At 36.3% G+C, this 24,081-nt stretch overlaps 1 protein-coding gene across 1 annotated transcript; it reads right to left on the reverse strand.

The window, feature by feature from the left end:
• Nucleotides 1-298: 298 nt before the first annotated feature.
• On the reverse strand, nucleotides 299-20,693 carry Traf6 (TNF receptor associated factor 6). The gene is made up of 7 exons (XM_046456215.2): nucleotides 20,539-20,693; nucleotides 15,127-15,440; nucleotides 11,424-11,574; nucleotides 10,241-10,399; nucleotides 8,530-8,601; nucleotides 6,792-6,869; nucleotides 299-5,433 (listed from the first exon to the last, which is right to left on the reverse strand). Exons 2-7 carry the CDS (start codon nucleotides 15,420-15,422, stop codon nucleotides 4,597-4,599), a joined length of 1,593 nt encoding a protein of 530 aa, XP_046312171.1. The 5' UTR covers nucleotides 15,423-15,440; nucleotides 20,539-20,693; the 3' UTR covers nucleotides 299-4,596.
• Between the last annotated feature and the right edge of the window lie 3,388 nt (nucleotides 20,694-24,081).

The raw sequence follows: 24,081 nt of genomic DNA on the forward strand, positions 1-24,081 counted from the left end.
CTGGAAATTTGTATAAGCAAATGGACCCCAAAGTACATTCTCACCAGAGAAATTAATTGGATAATTTATCAAGTGTGAAAAGAACATTAGAATAGTATGCACAAATACCCCTTCAGGCCAAATAAATAAAATTAAAATTCAGCATAATAGTCATACAGAAGTATAAAATTAGCTTAAAGTAAGGACTACAATTCCAGTTACAACACACATATCACAAGTTTTCCCAAAGAATTTAACTTGATTAAAGTTGTTCAGTTATTTTAGGACGGAGAATTTTTAAGAGAAACCAAACTTGAAGTCTCATTAAAAGCAATGTTTATTAAATGATAAAGCAAATGCAACAAAATGTCATTGTAGAGTCTAGGTGGTGGATGTTCACTAAGTTTTAAACATTTCTGCATGTTTAAAAAATTTCATAATCGAGTACTGGGAGGAAAAAACTGAAAAAGTAACATCTGTGCCTTACCACCTACTGCTTTCATGACAAACAGGCTACCAAACTGGTTATCTGATCTTCCACCCTTGCTTTCACTGAATGCTATTACATATTTGAGTGTGTGTTAAGTGCCAGGCACTGTGCTAAGTACAGGGGACTCAGCACTGACCAGAACAGTGTCCATGTCCCATATATATATACTTTACCTTCTTCTGGGTACCAGGACAGCGAACTGTGGTTACTGCTGCTTTGGTGATTTTCCTGGGAGGACTGAACTACTTGCAGAGCTGCAAATCTCCAGAGCAGAGAAGCATGCCTGACCTCCTTCTCTGTCTTAAGAGGCAGGCCTAGTGTCCTGTTGAGAAAGCATTTTGATGGGAAAAGGAGCACCACATCTCATTCCACAGAACATCTTCCCCATCAAGAATTATTTTTCAGTTTTATTTTATAATAATCTGATTTTCAGCAAGTGAAGCTTTAAAACATAAAGAAACAGGTGAAATTTTGTGAAACTAGACATCTCCTTGCAAGTGTCTGTCCTTGACTCAAAGTGAAGGCTGTAAAAGAGTGTTAGAACCTGTTGACATCTAGTCAGTTTGGTTTCAAATGATCACCTTTCTGAATATTAGGAATCTGGAAATGCCAACCCATTCTACAGACATGATAGCAACTGTGAAACTAACTGTAGCTTATCATGGGAATCTAAACCTAGAAATTTAAAAAGAATATTTCAAAGGAAATGAGTATTTGTTGTTCCTTTTTTCATTTCTTTAAGGCTTTTAGGGAACTAGGTGTGTGTGTGTGCGCGCGCGCTCAAATCCAAAACATACCTGATGGTATAATTAGGAGAATTTTGTTGAGGTAAAGAGCTATATTAGTAACCAAGTCAAAGAAAAGTACTTCAAAATCTTAAGTTAGAAAAATCTCTCAAATAATTAAAAACGTTTTTTGGTCAACTCCTTGGATAAAAGAATGGCAAGCATTTGCTCTGCTCTAAGAATTTTAACTGCATTCATAATTCATGGGAATGATCTTAGTTTACCTGAAACTTACTGGTAAAAAAACAGTAATGGAAAACATAGTATTATACTAGTCACAAAAAATTAATTGCTAGAGATCATCCAATATATATCTACTTGTCCAACATTCGAGTAAAAACTACTATTTCACTTTCTTCTATTATTCATCCCCCAAATAAAAGTTGAAGCATATTGTAGGAGAGCCAGAAGCTGTCATTGCTACAATAGCCAAAGGATAGTAATAAACTACTAAACTATCAGTCAGCATCCAGACTTATTTTCTAATAGTAAAATGTTTGACTTGGAGCTAATTTCATCCAACATTGGGCTGGACATCTCTGAACAAAGAGGAAATGACTTTAAAAAAAAATTTAGCAATGACTCAGAATAATGCCAAAAAATGAATATGTTAAAAGACAATTCACAAAAATATAAATGCACAGCCCCAATGCTTATAGACCAACTGGATGAAACCAGTGTTTGAGTGGGGTAGGAGATTCATAGATTATAAAGATGAACCCAGTTTTTTAAAATATTATTTTAGTTGTCAATGGACCTTTATTTTATTTATTCATATGTGGTGCTTCGAATTGAACCCAGTGCCTCACACATGCTAGGCAAATGCTGTACCACTGAGCCACAACCCCAGCCCCTGAACCCAGTTTTTTAGGTAAAAGCTGTCATTGATTTGATTCTGAGTTGAGACTTGAGATTTCTAGTTGAATGACAAATTGATGATTATTTCTACTCTACATTTACAATGAATTACTAGCATAAGTTAACTGGTTTGATATAAAATGCCACAATGTTCATTTTAATTAAGATATGACTTAATTGACAGACACTAAATTGAAATACAATATTAATCGCAGCAAAGAAAAAAATTAAAGCAATTTTCTACTGGTATAATCCTTACTTAAGTATTATCAATATTCTGTTGTTTAGAACTTAATTTCTTAAAGACAGAATTTTATGATTGGGGAGAGGACCTTAGAAGTATCTAGTTCAACTAATTTTATAGATGGGAAACTTGAAGCTAAGAAAAGTTTAAGTTAGCAAAAAACTGTTTTTAAGACTCCTGAGGGGGGAAAAAAAAAAACAAACAAACCCATAACCAAGCAGGAAATGACTCTTCTTAGTATTTAATGCACAGACTTGCTTTTAATAGAAATTTGACCAGGAAGCTTTTAAATATCATTTCCTTTTTTAAAAGCGGTGGGGCGGGGGGGTGTGATGCTTTGTGGCAACTTAATTTTCTTCTCTGATAAAAGTACATTCATTTAGAAAATGTAAAAAAAAAAAATCTAAGAATGCAAAAAGAAAATAAGCCATCAAAAATGTTTACTTCTTTCAGGTTTTTTCTAAGCAAATACAAAAAATGATTGCTGCTTACTTTTAAAATGGAACTTGATAATTATTTATTCACTGAAAAACAATCACAGGAACACCAGTAGCACTTGTTTTTCAACCTAGAGGTGGTGCTACAAATATTCTCAGAAACTGGTTGGAAAGAGATACAAACCACTTAGGCAATAAACTGGTCACTAGCTATGAGCTTGTGGTACTCACATCATGCCAAACAAGGTCTTTACTTGACCTTTATTTTCACTCCATAACAAACTCCACAGAGCAAAAGCTCAAAGATGGGGTGGAGTGGGGAGAGAGGGTTGATAAAAACAAAGGGAAAGATCATAGTGACACTTGCTGTTTTTCTGTGAACTGAAAACCAGACTCCTCTCCACAGACAAGCATTCTGCTTCCTCTTGAAATTAAGGCAGATCTTGAATGCCGGCTGGGGGGGGCCTCTGATCTGACCTCTTAGAGACCAATACCATCTCTCTTTACCAGAAACTTTAATCTTGTATAAAACAAGAGTGGATGAATCTTCTTAGATTCTTTATAAGCACTCATACTAGTTTTAGGGTTCCCTGAGAACTAGATTCCACTTCTTATACGTATAATTTTATAACAAATATATAATAGTATAAACATCACCTCTCCCTATTAGTCACTTCAATACATACCATAGGATGCCCCCTCAGAACCTGCAGGGGGGCTGTTGGACTTAAGTTAACTTGTGATATTACCATTATGACTTCCAACCTTGGTTTAGTGACCATTCACATACCTCCTATGATCTCGTTTAAAAAAACGTTGCTTTTTTGTAGGAAGTTAATTTCATTCCATTTAATTAAACTAAACCAGAGGGTACTGAAAAGGGCTGAAAATTTCTGGCTCATACAGCTTCTATCACCACCAATCTGAACTGTCATAATGGTTGACTAATTGAATCACTTTTACTTATGCTGGGATTTTGTGTATATAAACCACAGAAGCCATGTGCAGGGCTTTGCATTCACTCTGCACTAAACAGACTAAAAGAGGTACACAGCTTAATGCTGAGCAGTTGGTATCCATATGGTTCTCAGCATAAACTCTGGAGAAGCTGCCACTTTGTGGTCATAGGAAATATATAAGCAATGCAGAATTAAACACTTCAACAGGTTTTATTCAACAGATGAAATGTTTATACTAAAAAAGTAAGGTTATATTCAGGGTTAAACCAGTCCCTGAATATCCTTAGTTAACATGAGAACTTAAGCTTTCCAGGGATTATGCTTCAAATCCTCTGAAATCTATAAGAGGTCAAATAAAATGAGAACTTCACTCTAGTGCAACAACTCTTCATACTGGCACTAGCACAAGGTAGTAGTGATTCTCACATTTAATATGTTATATACAATAATATAAAAATAAGCTGAAGTTTTAAAGTAAAGTTCATTATTATTAAAAGGTTTGAGCTTCCACATTCAACTCTGGGCTCGGTGACAATAAGACACTGGAGTAAATGCCCATGAAAGTACAACAAAGAGGTATACTCATTGACAAAACAGCTGCTGCATGCCACAGGCACTTTAGATATAACATTTCTGAAAAAGCATGGAAGGTGTAGATCCCTAAAAAAAACCTGCCTCAGATATTTGTAACAGGAAAAAGTGAGAAGCAACCTCTCTAACAACATTCACTGGTGGGTATTACATCTTTCCTGCTGCGTTTTTGTTTGCATATTATTGAGAACAAGGCAAGGGAAGGCACTGTTTTTTCCATACAGTTTGTTGTTTTAAACAAATGAGGGGGATGCTACACCCCTGCATCTGTACTTCGTGGCTGAAAACCCTCCTTCCGAAGCCCACCCATGTCAAAGCGGGTAGAGACTTCACAACGCACTAATAACGTATCATCCTTAATGAAGGTTCTCTGTCTTAGGGCTTCCAGGTGCATAAAAGTTACATAGCCAAAACCTTTCGGGTTCCTGGCGATTGTGGGCCGCTGGAAGGCAAGCAGCTCTGGTTTGGCATCCATTATTTCTTCATGGTTTTGCCTTATAGGTGCTTCAGACTGATCCAGAATCGTAAGGCGTATTGTACCTTGGAAGGGCCAAGGCAGGTGGCTATCATACTCTCCTTGCATTGTGTGGACAAAGAGTGAGATGTAGTTTGCACACCGCTGAGCAGTTGGTAATTGAAGATGCAGGCGCATACACAATTTATATCCAGGTTTGCCTGTGTAGAATCCAGGACTATGAATGACCACAGGTTTCTCCTCCTCTTGCGATTTCAAGTGCATCCCAAAGTTACCAATCTTCCAAATATAAATCCCATTGCACTGTTGTGCTTCAATTTCAGCAACTTTGTCTTCAAGGGTTCTAATAGTCCGTTTGAGATCGCTTACATACATACTCTGAGTTTCCATTTTAGCAGTCAGCTCCCGGATTTGATGGTCCTGTCTTACAAGGCGACCCTCTAACTGTTGAATGATTTCCTGGAAATTTTCAATTTCTGGGCGATACCCAGAAGGCATCTGGGATGGAGAGGCAGCATCGAAAGCAAGATTTAAACTATGAACAGCCTGGGCCAACATTCTCATGTGTAACTGGGTATTCTCTTGCAGGTGGCGAGCCAAGTGATTCCTTTGCATCTAAAAACCAAACACAAGCCTTAGATGGGAACAGACACTGTTAAAGACTAGGAAAGGACCTGGCCAAGACAAATAAGAGGCTTTTACATAGTGTCACTATTTCCCTGCATCCTCTACAAAGTTGTAGAGGGAAGTAGAGGATCCTTTGCCTTCACCAGATTCTTAATGAGATGAACGCTGCTCTGAGTGCACTAAAAAACTGAGATTACCTATGAACACACTTGGCTAAATCTTCATCCCAACTACAAAAATGTCAGTATCCATACCTACCCTCCTCTACTGACTCAAGAGATGACTCTCCTCTTATCCAAGATGAATGTTCCACCTGTGCTCTAATGGACACCCAGCCCTTTTTAACACCTCAGAGGTTTTACTAAGTCATCCCTTTTCTCCTTTATCTCCAAATGTTCTCTTCCTCTAACCCCTTCCCTCAGAATATAATTATTAAAATCTTTCCCATTAGGAAAACTAGATGAACCTCGCTATTGATTTTATGTCTTCTTCTAGTTCACAGCATTTTCTCCTCTTTCCTTTAAAATTTAATCATGGCAGTCTACTGTAATGTCCCCAATTCCTTATTTGTAATACTAATCTACTGCCAACTGGAATCTTTGCTGTCTCCATACTATTCTAAGATCATTAAAAACATCCTGTTGTATGAAAAACATTTATGATACAAAAATTGTTATTATAAGAGAAACTGTGTATACCATAGAAAATATAGATTAGAAAGAAAATGTTATATATATCTCCCTAACTTAATATTTTGATGTATTTTCAAGTCCTTTTCTTCATGTACATGAATACAGAACTTTTCCACAAAATATAATCATACCAAATACCATTTTACTTTATCTTTTCAATTATTAAATGTATGTTTATTATAAATAAATAAATAAACAAACAAACATACAGAAAAGCCAAAGTATAACTGCACTCTCCAAAGAATGGCTTTTCATAAACTGTGATTTATGTATGTTAGAAATCCAATATTCCTGATCAGTAGTCTCAAAGCTAATCTGGGAGACCATAACAATACTTTCTTCTTGTCTGGTTCACCTATTTCTAGTACTGTTCACTACACTCACTTTTGTTTCTCTTGTCTTCTTGAACAATTTTTTTTTTTTATTCTGTCAAGATTTAGCCCAAACATCACGTTTTTTTCATGTCTGTCTAAATGCTTTAAGCATTGGTAAGTGTGCTTTTGCTTCTGTTCACAGCATCAGTACTTAGCTTTATTATATAGTTTATCATGCTGTTTTATAAACATGTACATTCCTGTTGAGACTGTCCACTAGACTATATAACTGAATATTTCTGATTTATATTTAAGAATTCAAAGGAAAAAGAAAACTTACCTTTTCATGGCAACCGAAAGTACTGAAAGAACATGGGATTGGGGCCGTTGGACAGTCTAGATCATAATGATTAGGCATCTGAAAATCAAAACAAAGGCTGAAAACTGTTTTTCCCTGCAGCGGATGTTCTAGCTGAATGAGATTACATTTAAAAAGAAATTTGTTTCACCTAAACAAAACTATGTATTGCCTTTGGGTCATAATGGAAGAGTTAAAATATTACAGAACCCTGTAGCCCACAAAGATTAAAACAAAAATACTTCAAAAAGTCAGAGAGAAATAAAATATCAACATCTCATAATACAACACACCCTACAAATTCACTAAAATTCACTTCATAAAAGGCATTTTATTCCTATTGTTGGGAATTGGCACCCTCTAGTGGCACTTCCAAGAAAAAACCACCTTCTGACAACTACAACTGCAAACTCAACCAAGACTCTATGTGGTCTAGGCCATACTAAGGACCAAGGAACTGCACACATTAAAGTCACTGACTAGACCAGTTAATTCCCTCATGATCACCTTTCATACATTTCTTACATTTTGTTAACCTGGGCATATTCTAGGACTCAGATGTTAGAAAGTAAAAGCACACTGTTAAAAGCTCTAAAGAAAGTCTTAAATTTGGGGACTCAAAAGACACATTCTTTAGAACATGATCCATTACAGAATAATATTTTTAAAAGTAGTGTCAAATTTTCTTTAGAAATTTTACTTTTGCTATAGTTTAGATAAAAGGGCTAATTAATGACACAGCCAGGATCAAATCCTAGGTTTTCTGATGCTTCCTACTATAGAATATTTTCTTACATTTTAATTTTATTTTTGCTGAGTTTTAAATGTGCTACATGGTTTCTTTCAATATTAAAAGAGAGCAAAGAGGAAAACCAGGGAGGTGGGACTTCAAAAGCAAAAAGAAGTTTAACACCTTTGAACTAGTTTTGTTAAAAAGAAACTAAGGGACTCAATTAACAGACAAATGGAAAAATTTAATCAAGGTCTTGCCTGCTTCTACTTTGTAAGTTAATCAATAGTGATCTCTGGGTATGCAGATTTCATGGGCAAATATGTTTAGTGACTAATATTAATATTTTGTGGGTAAACTCTCTGAATGCCAGAAGATAGCAATCAGATGGAATTTTCTTTATTAATAATCAAAATATATACTTTTCTATTGTAACTGCTCAATCTGATGATACTCCATTAGTGGCCTCATGAACAACTGAACAGAGGGGCCGTAAATTCTGAAAATTTAAAAATCTTCCTATATGCTTCAGGGGTTATGAATAATGTTCTGCTACCAAACAGGATTTGCTTTCTTTTGTTTCATTATTCTCACTCATTCTTTCAGCCAGTCCCTGGATAACTATGATCCTCATTTCAGTGTGTATATATGCATTTCTTTCTTTAAATGTGGACCCTTGCTATTATGTTAACAACCTAGGAATTTTTGGCACTTTAGAAGTACTGAATGTTTTACTCTTTTGGAAGTGTTTATTAATTTGGGGGTGGTGCTAGGGAGTGAATCCATCAACTTGCATGCTAGGCAAGCACTCTGTCACTAAGCCTGGCCCAATTACATTAATTCATGTGAAAAATGAAAAATTTCTGCACAATTCTAATACTTCTACAATGCATATTGATTTTGCCTTACTGATTTAAATTATCAATTAAAAAAATAACACTTCTTTAAGCTATTATGGAAATACTAGTTTATGAAATAGAATTATTATACCTGTTCTCTGATGAGCATGGTATTGCAATATTCACAGATGACATTTGCCAAAGGACAGTTCTGGTCATGTATCTGAATGTTATCAGAGAAATACAAGAAAAGCATGAGAAAATTTGAAAAAATTTTTGTAAAAAGTGATTTTTTTCACTATGCACAAATTAAGGACATTAATTTGTATAAAGCAAAAATGTGCAAAACATATATAAAGGATACTTATCTCCTTTTACTAGTATAATGAGATTCATTCATCATTCCAGCTCTTTCAAAGAATATGGTAGTACTTCCTTTTAACCCAAGGCAGACTATCTATAACTAGTTGGATATCATCTACCAATGCTATAAAAGGCAATCTTTCAAGTTTTCAGCAGCAGCATGACCATTTAATTAAAATTCTTGTCAGTGCCGTTAAAGAACAAATGCATTATCAGGGCATGAGGCTCTAGTACCTCAGAAGGGTGAGCCTTGTTTTCTAGAATACAATGATTTTAATTTAGATGATGTGTTGAAGAATAATTAAAACTTTCAGGTTAACTACATCTAATTTACTCAGGTTTTGGAAGGAAATGTCAATTTGCTCAAAATATGACTGAGACTTCTACATTTTTAGCAAATTAGCTGACTTTTTTGGGAATATTTCAACTAAGTATAATATATTTGATCTGCTAAGGGAAGTAAGAAAAATTATAACACAAATTTATAAGAACTGAAGTTTAAAGAACTAAGTATTAGTTATAAAAGAACATAAAAGTTATAAGTAGGTTATTTCAATAATATGAAGGATAGGGATCAAGAATTAGGATTTCAGTGTTGATTTTGATATTGACAACATAATATAAAACTATTTAACCTAGTTTCTCAAAGAAAAAAAAAAAACTGCCCTGTTATCATGATGTTGTCAGGCACAGTGAAATTTCTTTTTAAAAGTGAACTTTTTAATTGAAATAACACACATACTGAAAGTGAATATAATAGCACACTGGGTTATCAGCTATGGAACACACTTGTGAAATTTAATTTATTCTTCATAATAGTTGTAGAATAACTTCTTTTTCTTTTGTAAAATAATTTATATAGTCTTATATAGTAGCCATTCTACTTGCTTGTATACAATCAGAATGGTCATCAAAATACATAAAAATGAACAGTCAAGTAGCATAAGCCTTTTCTAGTGACTTGTCACTTGCAGATCTACTATAGTAACTAACATAAATAATGTTTTCTAAGAAAGACATGTAAATATAAACTCCATACATATTAATAATGATTTATCTAACTTTCATTTCTTCCTTAAAAATCAATTTTCTAAAAATTGATAGAATAGACTGAGTTGTAATCGTACCTAGTCTATTGCTACCTCCCTCAGACATACATTTAAAAAATTGTTTTAAGAAGTAGTGGAGTTAATATGTGCAATAGGAACTACCGGTTTGTGTAAATGGATGCTCTGACTATTGGCAACATTCAACAAAATTATTGCTTATTCTCCAAAGAATATTGGGAGTTCTCAATCCTCAAAAACAGGGGGAAGACAATAAGTACTTGCTCTGTGACTGAGTTTTCTATAAGAATTTAATTAATTAAAGATTGTTTAATTTTGTGGTCTTTTTTAATGTTCTTGGTCAAATAAATGGGTAATCTGGTTTTGGCTATTAAAAACAAAACAAAAGAAAAAAAGAAGTAGTGGAATTAACAAATCCAAATTAGTACATGCCTCTTTGTCTTCAAATGCCATGGATACAGCACAGTTTACACAAGAAACCTGTCTCCTCGGACAATCCTTAAGGATGTGAATATTAAATTGGCATTTTTGAAATGCACGCTGGCATTGTGGACAATTCATAAGAGCAAACTCACAATGTGCTTGATGATCCTGTAATATAGAAAAAAAATAATTGATTAGTATTTGCTATTCCTGAAGAAATTTTTTAAAGATAATTTCTTCTAAGAATATACCATTCTCTTTTATATAGCTGGCTACTGAACCTATATAATCTAACATAAACCACAGAAACATTCACAATATGAAGGACTTAATGAGTTTTTTTCAAATGATGGTTGTGGGCTGCATGTTTATAAAGGGAATGTGAATTCTCAAGTTCATTCAATTAGGGAAAAGAGGATTTCTAGATTAGCAATTTAGTACTTTTAAAAGGGCTACTCCTTCAAAAAGTGCTAAGTAAAAGGGGGCAGGATGCAAATCTGTTTTAAACATTTAACTTCAAACAGAACATTAAAAATAATTTTTGATAAAAATCTGCAAGCTAAGAATTTATTTATTTTATATGAGAAAAATCAGTAAAGCAGAGGTAAGAAACAGAAAGAGGGAAGAAAAAGGGGAAGTACTGAATTAGACCAAATTATATTCCATGCTTGTATAATTTTGTCAAAATGAATCCTAATATTATGTGTAGGGCTAGGGTTGTGGCTCAGAGGTAGAGCGCTCGCCTACCATGCGGAAGGAACCAGGTTCGTTCCTCAGCACCACATAAAAATAAAATGATATTGAGTCCACCTATAAATAAACAATAAATATTAAAAAAAAATATTATGTGTAACTAAATTGAACTAATTTAAAAATAATTGATTTATTTGTATTTAAATGTAAATTCTTTTATTATCTGATTGCTTCAGTTAATCTGAAACTATAGAAGCATTTCATTTGGTGCAAAATTTAACCAAAAAACATGCAGTTTTTTTTTTTTTTAATTACAGGGCAAAGCCAGAGTAGACAGAATAAAAAATTTCTGGCTTCTGCTTAAGGATTAGTAAGAACTTGGCAAGAATTTAACCAATTATTATATGGTAGGTACTGGCAATACAGATAAACACAACAAAGTTCCTACTCTAGAAACTGACTTCCATACATGCTAACAGCTAGAAAATAAGTTTAATACCTCGAGATGCCTCAGTTCCATTTTGTGCAAACAACCTTCATTTGGACACTTTACCGTAAGAGAAAGAATCTCTCGTTTTGCAAAATTGTCAGGAAAGAGTTGATTTTCCAGCAGTATTTCATTGTCAACTGGACATTTGTGACCTGCATCCCTAAAAGAAACAAGATACATACAACTAGTAGATTTAAACATTCACATTAGAAAAACTAACTTTAATTCTTTTAATTCACTTTTGGCTGTACTGGGGGATTGAACCTAGGGCTTCATGAATGTTAGGCAAGCACTCTACCACTGAGCTATATCCTCAGACTCCTTTACCTAGAGAGAGGGTCTCACTAAATTGCCCAGGCTGACCTTGAACTTCTGATTTTTCTGTCTCAGGCTTCCACGCAGCTGGGATCACAGGCATAAACTCCCATGCCTGGATTTGAAAAGTTCTCTTATGGACAGCTTATTAACTATTATTTTATAAAATAAGTATTATTATTTTGCAGTACTAGAGATCAAATCCAGGGCCTTGTACATCCTAAGCAAGCACTCTACCATTGACAAACTAGCTATTGATAGGTAATCAAAAGCCAAACTAGCTTCCAAAGTACAGGTAGACTGTGGGACAAATTCCAGCTAAATAATCAGAATAATTAATTGAATAAAAATATTTTATTGGCATAAAATAAGTCAAGTTAAGAATGCAAATTTTGACAGTTTGGCTGGCCTCTGTTCTGTCAGCACCTATAGAGTATACTTGTAAAATGGAATTTGCTGCTCACAATACTTAAAACATGTCTTCAGTATACTGCTCAAGTCATAAGCAAAAATATAACCAATTAGCAATATCCTCATGAAGCCTCACTTTAAGGTTTAATCCAAATCAGTCACTATGACATTTGAGCTGAAGGGAACAAAAGATTTCCTTTATTTGTACATACATGGTGCAGTGCAGTAGAGTTAAAGAACCTCTATATCCTGATTCCCAATGTTTTTGTTTTGTTTCCAGCTTAAGTGTCATTCCCCTTTAACTTTTTGGAATATCTCAATACTCAGTCACAAAATGTGATGGGTCAAGTAGTCCACAGAAGCCTTATCAATCACTCAAACATTTGGTGAATTCCTCTTATATGCTCAACAGTGCTAGCTGCTGTGCTAGGAAAAAAGTTCTGTTGTCAAGAGACTTTGAATAAAGGTGAAAGAGCTGAATTTTTGGAGCCTCTCTTGGATTTTACAATGTTATTATTGTACCATTGAATATACTCTGAGAGCATAAGAGACCACGAATATATTTACTGAAACACATGCGTCAAACCTAAAGCAACTTATCTAATAAAAAATTAAGATGAACCTTACAAAATAAATTGAAAACCTTTATCCACTATATTAGCAAGGATTCCAAAAGAAAATGAAATTAGACTGAAATGCATTATGATTCCTTCAATCACTATACCCCATGAGGAATTTCAGAGCAGTTCCTTTAAGAATATTGGGGCCAAGTGGCCACTTCTAGCTTAGAGGGAAATAGGGGAGGAGAAGGTTTTACCTTCTTTTAGACCACTGTCTCACTAATTTCATAAATATTCTGCTATTAAAAATCTGCTAAAGATTAGCTACCTTCTTGGGCATGGGTTGCACCTGATAAAATACTGCACATTTCTACCTACAGGAAAATCAACAATTCAAAATATGGTAACATTTTTATCTAAATACAGTATAAATTTAAAAATCTTAATAAACAGAATAATGGTTGAGTTTTTTTTTAATGGTTGAAAGATCTTTATTTTTATTTATTTATTTACTTACTTACTTATTTATTTGTATGTGGTACTGAGAATTGAACCCAGTGCCTCACACATGCCAGGAAAATGCGCCGCTGAGCCCCAGCCCCAGCCCCAGCCCCAGCCCCAGCCCCTGGTGGGGCCTTTTTAAAGCTGTTATCCTATATACCCTAAGCCAGTGGTCTCAACCAGGGGCTATTTTGCCCATAAGAGACAGTGCATCTCACAGCTGGATAAGAGGGGACACTAGTATTCAGTGGATACAGATCAGGCATTCAGCTAAATATCCCACATCAAACAGGACCTTCTTCCACAGCAAAAATTGTCTGGCCCAAAATGTCAACAGTGTCAAGACTGAGAAAACCTACTCTAAATAGATTTTATAAATTCAACACTGGACAACACACCGCCCTTCAAAATTGAGAAAAGAGACACACTCCCATGTAACTTAAATTAAGCTAAGTACCGAGAATGGATATAGTTACCTTAATTTCAAATTTTATAGAAAAGCTGGTATAGAACTTGAGAAATAAAAATTTATGAGTCTAATAGCCAGAGATGGACTAATCTACTTAGGAATGATTTCACCAATATAACTAGATGGCTATCTATTGAAGAACACAAATCTCCTCTTCCACCTTTTTTGTCCTGCATTAAAATCCTTAGTCACCTAAAGATATTCTCATTTACCTGTCAACTTTTACTCTCAAGGAGGTTACCTTCAATTAGGCAAGCAGATAACAAATGCTTAAATTATCTGGTGTCTTAGAAGGTAAAAGTGCTTAGGTAAAAAAAAATGAGAAGTATGGCCAAGAAGGAAGACCAGGATTGTTGGAGATAAGTAGGTAGAGGCATGATGTGGTATAAACAGTGTGTCCAGCAAACCTATGAGAGAATGGTATTTCAGGCAAATGGACAGAGTTAAAGAGTTAACCATAGCAAGAAAGTTCTAAGCAAAGAGAACAGCTAAAGCAACTCACTAAGGAAGGAGCATGCTTGACATGTTCAATGAACGGCAAAGGAGGAATAAATGGAAGCAAAGTGAGCAAAGTAAAGAGGAGAAAGAAAATGAATCATGGGCCTATCATACATGTTCTTCTAAGGACTTTGGCTTTTACCCTTGTATCTGCCGCAATGTTCTGAGCAGAGGTGACATCATCTAACTTATTTTACCAGGTTCATTATGGGTGCTATAATGAGACAGGGAAAAGACAAGAGTAGAAGCAGGAAGACCTGTTAAAGCTGATGGTGATTCAGAAAGGTAGTGTCAGAGAGGCAGTAAGAAGGGATTAGATTATGGACATATTATGAAGGCATAGCCTTCAGTTAATACTTGCTTTAAAAATACTGGTAATGGGCTGGGGATGTGGCTCAAGCAGTAGTGCGCTCGCCTGGCATACATGGGGCGCTGGGTTCAATCCTCAGCACCATATAAAAAAATAAAATAAAGATGTTGTGTCCACCGAAAACTAAAAAATAAATATTAAAAAATTCTCTCTTAAAAAAAAAAATACTGGCTACTTCACAGTTGCTGAGAGAAATCAGGTAAACAAAATTTAACATGGCTAAAACCAGAATAACCAATCACTTACAGAATCAGCATTCTTTATATGGTTTAGATTATCATACTTAAGCATAATTTACAGTACATCTTAAAAGCATCCAGTCATCCCCTAGTCTACCTTAGAATAGTTTTAAGCTATTTACTTTCTTATTTATCTGAAAGTCAGGTGAATGGAAGAAACAGAAATTAACTTTTTGCATCACTGTAAGAGGTGGGATACGAATCTCTCAATTTTCTGTTCATTGCTTTTTTTTTTCCTAAGTAGCTTTTTATGTGTAAGAAGATTCTTGGGATGGCCTGTGTTCTATGTAATACTGTTCTTTGCATTTGGTTCTGATATAGGGTACCATTCTTTCTTATGTTCACATACCTTATGGATTTGATGATGCAGGCTTTGCAGAACCTATGGCCACATGGTGTTTGCACTGCTTCCCGTAAGGCCATCAGGCAGATAGGGCATTCATACTTGCTTTCCAGAGGTGGGTCAAACTCTACGTCATATCCCTGGATCTCTTCCATAAAGGAGCTGGAGAGATTTCCTGTGCTGGCACTTCCACTCACACTGTCATCTTTGATTGCAGTGCTACAGGAGTTGGCCATGGCAGCACAACAGTTACTTTCAGACTGGCTGGATCCACAGCTGTTTTCACAATTTAACAGACTCATAGTAACTTATTAATTGTCCTGCAAAAATAGCAAGGAAAAAAATGCCTTAACATGCATACACACACATCTCATAGCTTCTCTATGCAAGTTCATATACATCAGCTATGTTAATGTTATTTACAAAATAATTCCTAAGGTGCTTTGAGCTTTGCTTCATGACTACTATTTCTAAGTTATCGGATTCTCTCCTTCAAAAAATATATATCATCATCTGTGTAAAGGACTTGTAGTACACAAAGCCTGGGTCCTTTAAGGAGTTCACAACATAGCTGAATGAAAATATCAGGTTAAAAAAAGAAAATCACTTCAATTGTAATACCCCTATATCATATTATCAGCACATGTCTATTTTCTGTGACTAAGACGTTTAAGTTTCATTAGCACAAGCCAATTCATATTAATAGGTGTTCATTAAGCATCTGTTGAAGGCCTTAATCATGTTGAAGTTCCTTCAAATATCCTAAATTGAAGAGAATAGTGTGGTTAGCAGGACAGTGATTGAACAGCAGTATACAAAGATCAACTGATCACACACCACTACTGGATGTGTAATTTAGGGCACGTTTAAACTTATTTAAATGTTTGGATCTGGATTTCTTCTTCTAAATCCAAAATTCTATGAAATTTTAAAATTCTATTTCCAAATGCTCAAGTGAAGAATGGAATTTTTTTTAAAAGTATGTCTTTATGTCCTCTTACCTTCAGTTAGATCAAGTGACTATGCTTCATTATTATGACTGGAAAAACAAGTGAGGTTTCTTTGCCAATGGAAAACTTACCACTTTCATGAGCAGCTTTCAAGTTTTAAACTGCTATGGTACTTACATAAGAAGCTAATGTCTAAAAGTAATTCACAGCTCATGTAACCAGGTCTATTTTAGGTAGTTACCCTTGAGGGTAATATATGCCAGATAAGCTCTAGAAGCAGAATGCAAGCTCTAGTCAACATAGCAGACAAATATCCCCACAAATATCTCATTTTTATACAAAAATTGTGCCTGTCATTTTGCTACACAGAGAGTTATGACACTAGTCCTCAATCTTTTTACCAGTACCAACACCTTATTTGCCTCTAAGATTTCAAGTACCATATGATGAGAACCTACAAAGGACAAGGCACAATTCTGGCGGAAGAGGAACTCTTTTCTTCCAATCACTTGGTGTACAACTTGGGCAAGTTATATAACTTTTCCATGCTTCAATTTCCTCATTTGTAAAATAGAATTAACAATAGGAACCACCTGAAAGTTATTGCTAAGATTAAATGTGTTATGTGTAAACCACTTAGAACTGTGCCTAGAAATGCATGTGTTATTATTTCATACAGTTTTATGAAGTATTTTATTGCCTCCACTTATCAAGGCAGAAACTATGAAGCTTTAAGAGGTTAAGTAATTTGCCCAACATTACCAAATTAGCAAGTAACAGAGTTGGATCATACCCCAAGCTTACCTGACCCTGGAAACTGTGCACTTTGCACTACACCATGTTTATCTGCGTTTTGACAAATCTGTCAATGAAATAGCATTTAAGATTTATTGCCCTTTTCTTTAATTACACTGAACTGAGGTATTGACCATAACTATCACACACAAGCTCTCCAGCATTATTACACTGAGTTGATAGTTTCAAAGAACTATCGAACAAACTTAGCATTTTGTTTTACTTACTTTTGAAATATTTTTTGAAAAATTAAAAATAGTTCTCAAAGCCTTATTATTTCTAATGTGTACTCCTAGGGAAGGCTCACAGAGTGAAAGAAAGGTAGGACTGCAAGATGCTGGCAAAAGGCAGAACTAATCATGTATGAGTCCTAAGATGGAGTCTAAGGCCGCCTTTGTGCCCATTCGGATTTGAGGACAAATGACAGTTATGCCACTCTAGGAGTATATTCTTTGTTATTTCCCTTCTCATATATCTATTGTGTCTAATTACTTTCTTAGGTAAATTTCCTAGAAATTGGGTCAAACGGTATTTAACTTTTGAGGTTTTCTGATAGGTAATGTTGGTTATCTGAAAGATATTGAAGACTCTAATTTTTCACTCTTACAAAGTATATATGAGAGCCCATTTTCTATATCTTTGACAATACCAGATATATTTATCTTTTATATCTAACTATCTTTTTAGTAAAATCACCTTTTAGAAATTAAATATTTGTTGTTTAGCCATAGAGCACATAGCAAAGTGCTAGCCAGAACAACAGTAAACAAGACTGAATTTAGTCTTTCTTTCTTCTCAATGTCCAATTTAAAATTCAGTTTATTTTTAAATTTGTTTTAATTAATTATACTTGACAGTAGAAGGCACCTTGATACATCATATATAATGGAGTATAATTTCTCATTCTACTGGTTATACATCATGTAGAATCCCACCAGTCATTTAGTTTTATATATGCACATAGAGTAATAATAGCTGATTCATTCTACTATCTTTTCTACCCCCATAACCCCTCCCCTCCCTTCACTCCCCTCTACCTAAAGTAACTCTGTTCTTCCCTAGCCCCCTCATTGTGAATCAGCATTTGTATACCAGTAAAATTCAGTTGATTGATAAGTCTATATACTACCTTCTTCTTATCCAATTTAAAAGACTCAAAGATCATTAGATTTGAAGAGACCTTTTATATTTTATAGCTAATGCATTCCTTTTATAGCTAATGCAAATCTGTCTAATCAGTCACAATTCCTTAAAAGGAATGCCACTGTGGAAATGCAGACATTAAAGTGCACATTCTTAAAAACTATGGATGACACCCAACTACTTTCACATTATGTTCCATGCTTTAATAAGCAGCAGATTTAAAAGCTTTATATCTTACAAATAAGCTTTTGCCGATAGTTGCCAGCTTAATCTACGGTTTATAGTCTCATGTAACTACACTGCAAAGTAAAAATTAAGCTAAAAATGGTATTTTCAGTGCCTTTTGATATTTTTATGTTTATTTCCTCTTTGGCAAGTTAAAATATTTTTTCCTTTAGTTTTTACATTTTGCAATGACCTAAATGAAAACCACTTTTCTAATTTAACAACAATGAATAGCTATTTTTAATTAAAACTATGAGAACTAAAAGTGACTTGAGTCTGCAGTAGAAATGAATATGGCATATATACAGAAAATATCACACTCCATCAAGATTCTTTTAAATCTCATTCTGTACCACAAGGATCCACTTCTTGAGCTATTATGAAAACAGGCTTGAGATACGCTAACATAAGCATGAATTAACATGCCTTTGTAAAATAAGTATTTTACAGCTCCTTTTCTACTTATTTATGTGGTTTTTATGTAAATGATTAGAGGAGGATGAAACAAAGTTTCAAATGTTCCTTAACTTGTATGATAAGAGCTTCATGACTGCCATTCTCTTTTTGCAGTTGGGAATCTAGTTTGGTTAAGTACTGCTTAATTAAATGCTGTGGAATGTTAACCTTTGCCAACTTATTTCAACTGCAATATGAATACATATTGAAATTACCCTTTTTACAAATCATGGTTTAAATTCACCTATTAGTATTTGGGCATATACAATCTAAAAAGAATACTATTAAATGTTTTGGTGTAAAGGGACAGGGGTGATCCACCAAAACCTGTTCCTCTGAGATGAACAGATGCTATTGGGAGAAATGTGTGAACCTAAATAAATCAACAAGTTATGTCCTGAATGAGTCAATTACAAGTCAAATGAATTCATACATGGCTATGTACTCATAAAGTAAAAACCACGTAAAAGAAAATACTAACAAATTACCTTCAGTTTGTTCCTAACTTTAGACACAGGAAATATTTACCAACTCCTTAAAATTTATTTCTAAAATACAGAGTTGAAATGTGCTGCAATGATCAAAATATGATACAAAAACAATTGCTCTTAAATTTTTAATCCCAATTCAACTTGCATTTCTCCTCTTGGACACTATTTTCCAAGAGGCAAGGATTTGGACAATTTCATTCACAGTCCAAGTTGCCAGAAATTTACCAAGTATCCATGTTACTCTGCTGAAATATAGTCATGAACACAGTCCACTGAGGTTGAAAGTCCGATCCTTGTAATCATCACATGGGCAACCAATGCCTGAAACACATTCTTTCCTTGAGTCACAGGCCACAATGTCCTTAACCCATTTGAGATTCTAATTTTTCTAACCTCAAAGTCAGAAAAGCCCCCTATCTTCTCTGGTATCAAAGGAGAATGGATAAAATGCCAGCAGTCAAGTTCACAAGGCCACCAGAATTTCTTTATAAGGTTTTTTTTTTTTTTTTAGATCTGTGTAGCAAGACAGTCAGTAATCTGCTCTCGGAGACACAAACACTATACATTCAAGCTGCTAGTACTTTAGGTGCTTTCTGTTCACATTCAAGATAGTCCTAACTCTCTCTGGAGTTCCCCTAAAGCCAAATACTAGGAACAGCTTTATCAACCCAGAGCCTGGAACAATCGTACAACTAAGGAGTGCAGGGGCGGGGAGGAAATATTCGTGTCATCTGAATCTTTTTTTTTTTTTTTTTAAACTTGCTTCCTGGGACCTTTACAGAGTTTAACAGGGAATCCAAGACTAGATTTCCCATGATGGTGACACAGGGAGTCGCCGGGAATTAAAAAAAAAAACAAAAACAAACAAAAAAACCTAATAATTTAAGCTGGTAACAGCTCTGAAGGACGGGAAAATCCAAGAGGCAATTTCCTTTTCTGGGAAGGGAAAAACGCGAGGTGAGGGGAAGCAGGGCAGAGGAAGTTGGCTTGGGGCTCCCTCCTGGGAGTGGAGCGAGGGCGAGGAGGTGGGGAGGCGCGGGGACCCGAGGCGTCCCGGACCCATGGGGAATGAGGGACAGGAGACTGGCGGCCCGGGAGAGGGTTCCCAGAAGGGGACGGGAGATTGGGGGAAGAGTCTCCCAAGGGGATGGGGAGCTGGGGGAGAGGGCCCCCTGCCCGTGAGGAGCCAGGGGACAGGGGACTGGGGTTAGGCGTCCCCGATCCGTGAGGAACTAGGGGTGTGGGGGGTTTGAGAGATGCGTCCCCGAGCCGTGAGGAGCAAGGGGCCGGGGGCGTCTCCCCGATCTGCGGGAAGTGAGGCCCCGACCGTCAGGAGCGGACATCGGAAACAGACTCACCGCTCGAGCGCTCTGGGCCGTCGAACAGGGCGGGCAGGGCTCCAGCCCCGCCGCCCAACTCCGCTCTGCCGAGGTGCTGAGAGAGGACAGATGCAGCGCTCCGAGGCGAGACGGCCCGCAGGCCAATCTGCAGGGCCGAAGGCCGCCGCGTCCGCGGGCCGCCGGGAGGCCCAGCCCCAGTCTCTGACGCCGCTTTCTTCCGCCTTCTCCGCCGGCTGAGAGCTAAGAGAGTCGTGGAGCGCGCGGGTAGACAGAGCGGCAGAGTATCGCGAGCGCGCCCCCTGGCGCCAGTCCTCCACGGCGCGAGCTGCTGCGCAGGCGCGGGGCAACTCCAGCTGTCAATCCGCAGCGCTCAGGTTTCGCTTTCCTCCTGCTTGGTTGTCCCTTCTGGAAATTCCTTACACCATATTTCGGAACTGGGGTGTGTGTGTGTGTGTGTGTGTGTGTGTGTGTGTGTGTGCGCGCGCGCGCGCGCGCGCGATGGTTGTGGTGGTGGTGGTGTAAATTACAATAAGAATCAAGGTGATGAGAAGATCAGTCCCGGAGTAACTGATTTGTTTAGCAGCACTGAAAGCAACATATCCCAAACTATATTTTTACAGCCTTCTATCAAAGTCCTGCTTGGGGGGGGGGGTTCCAACTCCCAACTGGGTTAGTTCACTTGGCCTTCGGAAATTATTTGATCCCTCCCCAACTCCACCTTCCTTGCCCAGGTAGTATTCCGGATAGGTAGAGCACTCTATTAATCACATGACCTTTCCCCTTGATGAAGTCTAAGGGAGTCAACCCAAGCATGGAACTTTTCTTTGAAATTGCTGCCAACTACACTAGCCTGTTCTCTGTCAAGTCATGGGAAAGCTATTTTGAACTCCCTGTTTAACTGGACGCAAACGTCTACGGAATGTGACTGGAACGTTGCAAGAGGTACGCAGAAGATTTTCAACCATCACTGTAAATTTGGCTCATCCTTCTTCCACCTCTTAGGGAGGTATTACAGGGTAGTGGTCATGTGTCCATACCCTGAAACTAGAATGCTTGCTCAAATTCAGTTTCTTTTTCCCTTTATAAACTGATTTTAGATTACGTAACAATTTGCATTTGCTTCAATTTTCTCATCTCATATTAACCCATTTTGTCCCAAATATGGAATGCATATAAAAGCTTATATAATATATATGTACAACATAATTCTCAATATGTAATATACCTATAAAATAAGAATATAATTATGATAATATTAATATAATATTTATAAGAGCTAGATTATGATCTCCAGCCTATTTCAATGTCCCTGTGTCAATTTCATTGAAATCTTTGTGGAATTGAAAACGCAGGATTTAATAGGTTATCCTAGGATAATATTAAGGTTGTTGTATGAAATAAGTAAATATATGTCAATAAATGATTTCAAATTATCTAGGAAATCCCATGTGCTCAATAAATATTAGCAATATTGTATTTCCTGGGTTTTGACTGCCCATATTCATTAGAAATTCATATCTTTTCAAGACAACAATCTGTGATTATTTCTCAGACTCAATTGCCCCCCTTTTTAAAAAAATGTATTTTGAAATATTTGTTATAAAAAATACAATGAGTTACACAAATTGTATGTTCATCACCCAGTTTGAGAAATAAAACATTGCCAGTAGAATTGCCAGCCCCTGTATATTTGTCTCCAGTAACTTCCCTTATAAAAATAAATCCCTTAAGGGATGTAGAAGAGATCATTATATGAAATTGGGACATAGAGAAAATGAAGAGCAAGGGAGTCAGACTTCCCTCTGCTTTTTAGTGTGAGCTCTAGAGCAAATTAAGTAGCCTTCTGACCTTCAGTTTCCAAAATCATAAAAAGGGTGATTATGTCTACTTTACAGGACTGTCATCAGTATCAACTAAGAAAAATGTATGTGAAACAACCCAGTATGAGGCTTTCAAAAAGATCAAATGTTCTGTGTGTATTTCTTTACACTGTTTTCACAAGTGTCTTTGAGGGGCCTTTTCCTACTTCTACAAATCCTATTTATTTTTTCACTATCTTACATGTAAAAAAGTGTCTTAGGACTCAGGCATGGCCTGGGCAATAGGAAACTTCAGTTCTCTGTCTACTTGCAATCAGCCAGGGTCATGAGACAAGTTCTTGCTCATGAGCAGGCAGTGGAATGAATGTTTGTCATTTATAGGTCAAAACATTTGATTTTCATTGCAATACTCTGTTCCTTGTGTTCAACCACAGAAACCATGGGTCAGCTATAATAAGAAGAAGGGCACTAAATTGCTGCATGGAGGGAGATAGCCTTGGAAGGTCAACCAGTCTGCCTTGAACTAATATGATCAGAAACACATCTATGTTGCTTTAAGCCTTGGAGATATTTGGGTTTTCTTTTCTGCAGCATAACCCAACTTATTATGCAGAGTTCCTTCTTGAAGTCTTTTCTGATACTAGGAATCAGAATACCAAAATTGTACTTCTGGTTCTGCTTCTTTTTAAAATTGTAATCAGGCCAGGTGTCCCCATCTATAAGGTTGGAATAAAATCTACCTTGCTTTCTTTTCAGAGCTCAAATGAGACCATATGGGAAGATGCTTTGCAAAATAGGAAGTACTGTATGGATGGAAGGAATTACATATTTTAACTAGGAGAGTTACCTGATATTGGTTTAACAACCACAATGCTCTGGTTTCCTGAAGGGCTGCTAATTTTTAAATAGTGTTCTATGAGTAAATAAAGTAAGTACAAAACATAGCCACAATTTATCATGCCTGGATTGCTCTTTTTCACATTCTGTTTGAAAAATGAAACAGGACACACATTAAAAGATTTGTGGGGGTAGGGTTGGGAGGGTGAGAGATTTTTTCCCATTTGGATATGAGATGGCTTTCTAAGAGTTGAATTATAAAATTGACACAGTTCATTAGTTAAAGAGATGTTTATAGAGCAACCATTATATGTGTGTGGTAGCCAGCCTTGAAGATCATATTTATGCCCACTTATAATCCCCCCTCCACAATGAATAGAGCTGATACATTAACCAATAGACTGTTGTAGAAATGTCATAATGTGACTTCCTAGGTTAAGTTTTAGAAGAGATTGGCTTGTTCTCTCTAAATTATTCACTCTGAGGGTAGCCCTGTGCTGTCCTGAGGATACCCAAATATCCCTTTGGAAAAGGCTCCTGTGATGAGGAACTGAGCCCTCCTGCCAATAGCCAGAGGATTGCTAAAGCCCTATAAGTGTGCCCTTTTAGAAGGCCATCTTCTGGCTCCAATCAAGCCTTCAGTTGACTGCAGCAGCTGCTGATATCCTAACTGTTGCCTCATGAGAGATCCTCAGCTAGAATCACCAGCTAAGCTGCTTCTGAATTCCTGACCTACAAAAGGTGCGAGGTACTAATTATTTGTTGTCTTATGCTTTTAAATTTTGGATGATTTATTCTTCTGTCACAGATAATGAATAGAACGTATTGCCACACAGTGGATTTGTACAGCTCAGGAGATACAGTGCTGGATAAAATAAACCAGACTTGTTCCTCGTGGGACTCC

The sequence above is a fragment of the Marmota monax genome, unplaced genomic scaffold (genome assembly GCF_021218885.2).
Source record: "Marmota monax isolate L192 unplaced genomic scaffold, Marmota_monax_Labrador192_F-V1.1 WCK01_AAM20220418_F8-fsc00047, whole genome shotgun sequence".
Lineage (NCBI taxonomy): Eukaryota > Metazoa > Chordata > Mammalia > Rodentia > Sciuridae > Marmota > Marmota monax.